Below are 9,312 nucleotides of genomic sequence, written 5' to 3'. Positions count from 1 at the left end.
AGGAATGTAATAAAAATCAGGAAGAAATAGATCCTAAGGATGGGAGTAATTGATGTCGGTGAAGTCTCCTAGTCTACAAAGTGTTTAACATGCCACAAGCAATCTATCCCTAGACAATGAACATCACAACTTAGCTAATCCAATCTCTAGGTAATAGCTACTCAGACTCAACCACTTCCATACCCAGCTCTCGCTAGAGAAACATGGNAGATTTGGTCCATTCGGTTGTCCCAACCGATTGATGTCGTCGATAGCAGGAAGAAGATTTTGATGTCCTCTTGATCTGGTGTGCATGCAAGGTTGCAATCAACAGGTTCTTGTGATGCAAAACAAACAAGTAGACAACCAAAACAAGTCAGTACTCAGAGTAACAAATGTAACAGAACTTAATCTTGCAAAACTTGAAATCTTAAATGTAGCAAAGTAAATCCCAAATGGCAACAGCGCCAAATTGATACTAGGATTTTGTGTGTCTATCCTAGCAGGTTCAATTAACCTTATGCAGTTGTAATACTTAAGGTGTCAATCCAGTTGGGAAACTTCACTAACAATTAAGATGCAATCAAGATTTCACAAGTCAAGCGAATTCAAAGAGAGTGTTTTTGTCTAACAATCCTAGGATGATCATAATGCAAAATGGAAATGTGTTCTAGGACTAGAAACTAGAATGTATGACAGGAAGCTAAAATGAATGAAAACAGAAAATGAGTCTAAGCATGAACTAAAAGGCAAGACACGAAACAGTCTCAGGAATGTAATAAAAATCAGGAAGAAATAGATCCTAAGGATGGGAGTAATTGATGTCGGTGAAGTCTCCTAGTCTACAAAGTGTTTAACATGCCACAAGCAATCTATCCCTAGACAATGAACATCACAACTTAGCTAATCCAATCTCTAGGTAATAGCTACTCAGACTCAACCACTTCCATACCCAGCTCTCGCTAGAGAAACATGGTTGAGCAGGCATGACAAACAAGTTCATTCATGTCAACAAACATCCTAGAAAACTAATCTCTTAGGCTAGGAACGTAATTCTCTGGCACTAGTTGGTCATACATTTCATCAAACACCTTTTGGGTGTGGAAATGTCTCGAACCTAGTTCCAATTGATCAGAGAGAAACTAGCATTTCTAACACTAGTCCAGAAGGGAATCATACAAATCAAAGCTTAAACACTCTACACCCTAAGATCCTCCACCTAATCTATGCCATCTTCAAGAACTACCACACTACTCAGATCCGAAAATCATCATCAAGGATACAAATCCAGAAAACNTAGATCCTAAGGATGGGAGTAATTGATGTCGGTGAAGTCTCCTAGTCTACAAAGTGTTTAACATGCCACAAGCAATCTATCCCTAGACAATGAACATCACAACTTAGCTAATCCAATCTCTAGGTAATAGCTACTCAGACTCAACCACTTCCATACCCAGCTCTCGCTAGAGAAACATGGTTGAGCAGGCATGACAAACAAGTTCATTCATGTCAACAAACATCCTAGAAAACTAATCTCTTAGGCTAGGAACGTAATTCTCTGGCACTAGTTGGTCATACATTTCATCAAACACCTTTTGGGTGTGGAAATGTCTCGAACCTAGTTCCAATTGATCAGAGAGAAACTAGCATTTCTAACACTAGTCCAGAAGGGAATCATAAAAATCAAAGCTTAAACACTCTACACCCTAAGATCCTCCACCTAATCTATGCCATCTTCAAGAACTACCACACTACTCAGATCCGAAAATCATCATCAAGGATACAAATCCAGAAAACATTGAACCAAGCATAATAAGATAGATAAAAATGAGAAGAACAACTTTGCAGAAGAAATCAAGTGCAAAAACTGAATAAACTCAAATGTGTCGGAAAACAAAGTCTGAGAACCTTTTTTGGTGGCTAGGGTAAACCTTCAGGAAAAGAACGAGGCAACATATGAGATGTCTGAGTAAAACTTAACAAAACGTATTTATAGTAAAACATGGAAATCCCTAAAATATAAAACGACAATATAGAACGTCGGTTCGGGAAACCTTCTCGGATGCGTCTTAGGGTGCTCAGGAGTGTTGATCGAGTCGGAGTCCAGGAAGCTTGATCGAATGGTGGCTTGAGACGTGTCGTCGGAGAGCTGCTGATCGAGTCACGTCTTGAGGGTGCTCAGGAGAGCTACTAATCGAGTCGCGTCTTGAGGGTGCTCAGGAGCCCCCCCCGGATGTCTTGGTCGAGTCGCTGCTAACATCCGATCGAGTGGGAGCTTGCCTTTGCGTGCAGGTCGAGTCGGAATTCAGATCGTATGTGCGTCCACTAAAACGGCGATAACTCATGAACCACAACTCTGATTGGCTTGACATAAACGGCATTGGAAAGATGACTCGAGTCTTCACTCGACTCATTCAAAGACGTGGAACGTTGGGTTGCTGGACTGCTCTCCTGCTCCCTGTTTGCTTTTGATGGTTTGGACATCTCCTAAAACACCTGAACTAACTCCAATATGCAAGATGCATGCAAAACCAATGCAAATACTACCTAAATATGCATATTATGCAAAAGAGAGTGAAAACAATGCAAAACAATGAGTTAAGAAGACATAATAAATGAGAAATGCATGATGAAAGAGTGTAAAATATACACATATTAATGTGGCACTGTAGCATTGTAATACAACGTCGTTTCATCATATGGGCATGTGGTTTGGCAAAGAATAAAACTACATCGTTTTACAATTGGGAAAAAGTTTAAAATTAGGGCTTGTGTTCTTCCTTTTGCCGTAGAGGAGAGTGCAATGGCGGACCCAAGATAAAAATTTAGGGATCAATTACAGGGAAAAAACATTGATTTGTCATATAGGTGGTTCGACCTCGGATATAGGGAGGTCAACAGTGCAGATTTTACCATCTGTTGTACTGAAATTTTACGTAACTACATGTAAAAACAAACTATTTACTTAGTTTACCCAGGTCAAGTGACCCACTTTCTTCCTTAGTAGGTCCGCCGTTGGGAGAGTGTCGCGAAACAGATGGAAGTATGTGGATTCCAACAAGATGCAGAGGAGGCAAAGCTGTAAGAATGGGTACTTATAGGACCGCAAAAAACCCAGGAAGATTATTTCACTCTTGTCCAAGAGGATCCGAAGAGGTACTATCAATTTACAAATTTTAATCTAGCTTCATTATGTTTGAAATTTTGATTTTGAGTATCGATTGTGTATTGTTGCAGACTCGATGGTATCACACGTTTAAATGGACTGATGAGTGTGGTTGAAGAGATTGAAAATTTGAAGTTGAAAATAGATCATGTAGAAGAAGACTCAATCACATTTCAAAAGAGTGTAAATGCTTGTGAATCAGAGATTGAAACTCTCCGAATAAAAAACCCACCATGTTTCACCAAAAACCAAACAAAACAGAACCTCCTCCATGCACCAAAAACCCACCAAAACATCAACTCTTTCAAGATAACACAAGTAAATATCAGAAAGCAGTTAACAAACGTCAAAGTGAGATTTAAGAGAAGAGGTAAACCTGATATACTAATATGTTGGTTGAATTGGACCTTGTGACTGAGATAGATCCTCTAACGCCCCGACCGCCACTTCTTAGTGGGCCCCATTTCTACTCTCAGTCTATGAGCCCACTTTCGTTAATGGGCCCCACGTCCTCTCATTAGGCTCGTGAGCCAATCTATATCCGACGGTCGGTTTGCTACGTTCTGGAGGCTTTAAAGATTTGTTACCGTCCCTACAAATCACCACATAATCTTTCCCTGTGTATTGTCCTAAGTCGCACAGTTCCGACAGTCACTTCCCGGAAGGTCACCATCCTGAGACTACTCCAGCATAAGCACACTTAAATGTGGAGTTATCTTAGGACCCTTGACCGAAAAGATAATTGCACTTGGTTATATAGATGGCCAAATCTATCCTTATCCGATCACCTTTGCCTTTTCCGTGAGTTTCCATTTCCCTCGGGTTTCCTTTCCCGTGAGTAGACTTAAATCTTTGCAAGATTACCGAGTCCCTGGGCCATCCATCGGCCCATAGTCTAGTCGGTCCATCCTTGTTCATCAGCCCGATCCATCGTTCACCGATGCGACCATTTCCGATAGTCTACTTCACTATCACTCCCACTATCACTATCACTATCACTAGGACTTTCACTCCCATTTCCACTCGGACTGTCACTTCGACTAAATACCGAATTTCCCCATTTTCATATAGGAACTTGCAAGCCTGAATGATCTACCACTATAAACTTGGGATTCCATTTCTTCAACTCAAACGTCTGTTCACTACTTCGGTAGTCTCGAACTCCTTTCTCGAACTCATGGTAAGTGTCCTTCTGTTCCATTTATTCGTCCCATTCTATACAGAGGTTCGTACCAATTTCACCCCATTCGCGTACCGTGATCGGCATTCCTCGGCCCTAGCCATCGGCACTTCTCGGCACTAGATATCGGCACTTCTCAATACTAAGTATCGACATTCCTCGACACTAGTTATCGGTAACTCTCGGTACTGACTCCCGGTACTTATCGGTACTGACTCTTGGTACTTATCAGTACTGACTCTGGATACTTATCGGTACTCACTCTCGGTACTTCTCGGTACTGACTCTCAGTACTTCTCGGTACTCACTCTCGGTAATTCTCGGTACTGACTCTCGGTACGTTTCGGTATTGACTCTCGGTACTTCTCGGTACGACTCTCGGTACTTCTTGGTACTCACTCTCGGTACTTCTCGGTACTCACTCTCGGTACTTCTCGACACTGATTCTCGGTACTTCTCGATACTGATTCTTGGCAACTCTCGACACTGCCGGTACCGAGGAATTGGGTCGTTACAGAAAGGACCCGAGTGGTCACCCGGATGTGTGCTCAATGATTGCATCGTGTACCCCATCGGGTTAGGTGTCGGATAAGCATATGAGTGGCTTCTCCACGATCTATCGGGTCTGCTGTCATCCTCCTCTGATTGGGGCTTGTAAGATGATGTCCTGTGAGGCTCTGGAGGTGCCAATCCTCGGATACCTTCTAGTGGTCTGCTTCTCCCCATCCATGTGGGTGCATAAGCCGAAGTGGGAGCTGAGGCACAGCTTGCCTTGTCTTGCAGCTCCCTGATCTGTCCTCCTATCACCTTCACTGTGCCAGTAAGGTCCTTCACTTTCCTAGCAAGGAACTTGTTCATCCTCTTCAACCATCTGATCCTCTTGTGAGCTTCCCTCACTCCAACTGGTTGCTTTTGGGAGCAAACATACTCCTCAAAATCATAGTCCTCCGAGTTTTCTCCCTGTCCTTGCCCAGTTGGCTCTCTCTCTTCAGCTGCGGATTCTTCCTCGGGGTTATACAGTTCTTCCAATGGTGGCGCAAAGTCTATGTTCTCTCCTAGCCGGATTTTGGTGCACACGACGTTGGGAAGGATCAACTGAGTAGCTCCGACTGCTGGGCGAACGAACCTGACGAGCAACATATCATTTGGCTTCTCATAAACCAAGAATCTTGCCAATGTGAGGTAGTCGATGTCTAGCTATCTCGGCTCATGTACTACTTCTTTTAGGGGTACATCGCAAACTACCAAAATTGGTGTGACCAAACCTCCTATGGAGATTTCTCCAGCTCCCTCTCGCCTCTCGGTTTTCATTGCCCAAGATTTCAGATACAAGAACTGATCAAGCAAGACAAAGACCAAACTTGTATCCGCAACATCCCCTACTAGCGGTCTACCATCCCTAGCATTATCTAATACTCCACACAAGGCAATGTCTAGCAGTTGGAGCTCATGATCATTCACATTCCCAGTCTCCTTCCTAGCGAATAAGGTGCAAGCTAGAGACTTGTGAAAGTACCTCAAAACGGGGGTCCTTATTTGAGCGGATTTGGAGCTTGTGGATTTGTAGGGAAGCTTGTCTCCTATTGTCAGCCATAGTAACTTCATCTCCTCCTTGCTTACTTCCATGTTCTCTCCACTCCTAGCCTTGAAACCATACAGATCCTCCATCTCCTTGAAGGTGAGTCGGTATTCCTTGTTGCGCACGGAGAAAGTTATGAACCCAATCCCCCCATCGGGTAGCAGGGTTGGTGGTCTTCAAAATAGTTTAACCGCAGCGTGGAGAGGAAGTGAACCGTCTCCTCCTAATAAGCTTCGAGGTTGGTTCGCATCATCTGGCCCAGATGGCACATGTCGAAAAGGAATATGACATCTCTAGCGATCCCCAACTGCTTCATTGTTTCACGGTGAGGTTAGCGGGTTCCTACAAAGCTCATCTTGCGGAGGACTTTGAAGAGCTTTGCTTGAGTCTCCACCTCTTTTTGTTTCAGCCTCCGCGAAGCCAGGTGTGTGCGTTCTCTCTGCTCCTCCTCTCGTTCATGGCTCTCCTCCTCTGTGTCTCGATCTTCCTCTTTTGCCGCTCTCTCAGCTACTTTCTCAGCCTTTTTAGAGGCTTGTCTCTTCCCCTTTGCAACCACAGCTCTACTTCTCGACCTAGAAGTTTGAATCTCCTCCGGTTCTCCTCCATCTACATCTGAATCGACCTCCATTGGGTTGGTGACGGTTCTCTCGGACGTTGACAGGTACCTACATCGAGGAGATCGGCGGATTGCAACCGTTACTGGGCTAGGCGAGCGAACTCGGTTGTTTACTCAGTCGGTTGCTCAAGAGCCGGCTCGGGTGGTGGATTGGGTTGAGCATCGGGTTGGGGATTGGAAGCGTCCATCCAACGGTTGGGAATTTGAAACGTCTCCTCCTCCTCAGGATTCACGAGCATCGACCCCTTCTTTTGGTAGGTCTTCATCTTTGGTGCCATTGGTAGATTCTTGAAGGTAAAAACAGAGACTAAGCCGAGATTAATAGGGTTAGTCCACAAAGATTGAAAAGCTCGATTTCTAGGGAGAGAGAAGAAGTTTGGAAGACAAAAAGTTTTAGGGTTTAGAGAAAACTTATGAAATTGTGAGGTTGAGGCTCCTTAAATAGAGAGGGTTGGGTTCTTGGGCTTCTTCGAGAGTGGGCTAGGGTTTTGTGGAAATCGGACTCCACTCGCCACCCGAGTGAGAACACGATCAGGGGTGTCGGGTACGGATTAGGGTAGAGCCTTGGGTTCCGCAAATTTTGTTTTTTTTTAAAATATATGTAAATATGCAAATATCAAAAATAAGACAAAATAAATAAAATTAAATTAAAAGAAAATAAAGGATACCTTTGGAACTTTGTCCCAAGTGAGCTTGTTTTAAGTCACTAAACTTGACTCTTCCTGCTCTTCAAGCATGAGTTTTAGGAGGGAGAGATTCTGGAATCCTCTCCACTGTAGCAAGCTGATTTAATGGATTTTCCAGGTCTTGACCAGGTTCCAAAGCAAATGTAGTGTTGACTTCTTTGTGATGCTTGAATCTTCTTTACTTTGTCTTGGTGGAAAAGACTTGACTATCAATGGTTGGCCTTTTAATTCTTTTCATGATGCCAAATTCCATTTTGAAATGCTCCCCATGCTCAATTCTGATATTCCATTGTTTCACATCAATCACTGCTCCTACTGTTGCCAAGAATGGTCTTCCTAGAATCAGTGGATCGTCTAGTTCCTTATCCATATAAAGGATCATGAAATCAGTAGGAACTTCCACTCTTCCAATCCTGAGAGGTAAGTTTTCCAAGATACCAATGGGGTGTCTGACCATTCTATAAGCTACAACCAAATACAGATTACTAGGTTTAAAACTGTTGAAACCCATTTTGTTGGCAACTGATAGTGGCATGATGGTTGACTCTGTATCATCTCATGAATTAGGCCGCGTAAGTCAGCTTCTTGAAATAGGTTCTCCGGGCCTTGCTGTTGTTGGAATCCAGGTGGTGCAATTGGTTTATTGTAATTACCAGAATACTGCGGCTTAGGAGCATAGCCTTGATTGTATTGAACAAAAGGCTTTTGCTGGCCTTGATTCCCTTGGACTGCGGATGGGTAGATTTGGTCTTGTGGATTTGCAACATTCGGATTCGGGTTTGGTTTGTAGTTGTTGTACCCTTTGTTGTAACCTCCTTGGTTGTTGATGTAGTTCACATCCTCTAGTTGAGCACTCTCCCCATCTTGTTGCTGAAACTGGTCTTCCTCTGAGATTGCATGGACATGCTGCTGCTGGTTGAGGAGCTTATCCAACTTGTCATTGAGGGCTTTCATGTTTCTCTTGTACTTGGCATCATCCTCTCTAGTAGAGCGTATAGTGCGATCATACTCCTCATTGTAATGCCCATCTGATTGAGCTATGTTCTCCACTAGATCCCAACCTTCATCAACATCCTTGTTGAAGAAGTTCCCATTACTTGCGGTGTCCAGCAACATCCTGATCTTAGGGACTACACCTCGATATAGTGTACTTAGAAATGAAGCATTATTGAAGCCATGATGAGGGCATCTGCTAGTGTATCCCTTGAAACGCTCCCAAGATTCACTGAACGTCTCATTACTTTTCTGAACAAAGCTGGAGATGTCATTTCGGAGCCTTGCGGTTCTGGAGTTGGAGAAGAATTTGACAAGAAACGCCTTCTTGCATGCTTCCCAAGTGGTGATGGACTCCTTGGGAAGTGATTTCTCCCATATGTGTGCTTTGTCCCCCAAAGAGAATGGGAAAAGCCAGAGTTTGAATCCATCTTCACTGACTCCATTTATCTTGGTTAGCCTACAGAGCCTATCAAACTCATCTAGATGATCCAATGGGTCTTCCATTGGCAATCCATGAAACTTGTTGCTTGGTATCATCTGGATGAGACTACTCTTTATCTCAAAGTTTTTGTTTTGGATAGCAGGTGGCACAATGCCATGTCTTTGAGTGTGACTAGATGGAGCATCTCCTGCTCCTATGTTGGTCCTCTCTTGAGGAGCTGGTGGACCATTCTGATTATTCATGACCTCCTCAATTGTAGTTGGTTGTGGTTGCTGGACTTTTTGTTGACGTAGTAGCCTAGGTCTGTCGATGTTGTCGATGAAAGGACTCAAGTGTTGGCTACCTTTGGATCGTGTTTGCATGCGCAATAAGTTGACCGAGTGAGTACACGAGGGTCTACTCGAGCCAGGTGATGGAGTGACGGGTCGGGTGGGTACTCGTGTGTACCTGAAATGCAAAACAAACAAACATGAAAGTAAACAAGTTAGTAACAAAGCAAAGTAGATAATATAACTTGATCTAGCAAGTTCTGAAATCTTAAACATAGCAAATTAAATTCAACCAAATGGCAACGACGCCAAATTGATAACAGGATTTTCACCGAGGGTATCAATTCCCTATGCAGTTGTAGTACAAAGGGTTATCAATCCAAATGGTTGTTATGCTAG

The 9,312-nt window shown here is 43.4% G+C and overlaps 1 protein-coding gene across 1 annotated transcript; it reads right to left on the bottom strand.

Moving 5' to 3' along the window:
* On the bottom strand, positions 6,236-6,798 carry LOC104709489. Its single transcript, XM_010426096.1, has 2 exons — positions 6,635-6,798; positions 6,236-6,569 (listed from the first exon to the last, which is right to left on the bottom strand). Exons 1-2 carry the CDS (start codon positions 6,796-6,798, stop codon positions 6,236-6,238), a joined length of 498 nt encoding a protein of 165 aa, XP_010424398.1.

This window comes from Camelina sativa, chromosome 1, assembly GCF_000633955.1.
Source record: "Camelina sativa cultivar DH55 chromosome 1, Cs, whole genome shotgun sequence".
Lineage (NCBI taxonomy): Eukaryota > Viridiplantae > Streptophyta > Magnoliopsida > Brassicales > Brassicaceae > Camelina > Camelina sativa.
This window is presented reverse-complemented; position numbering and strand designations above follow the sequence as displayed.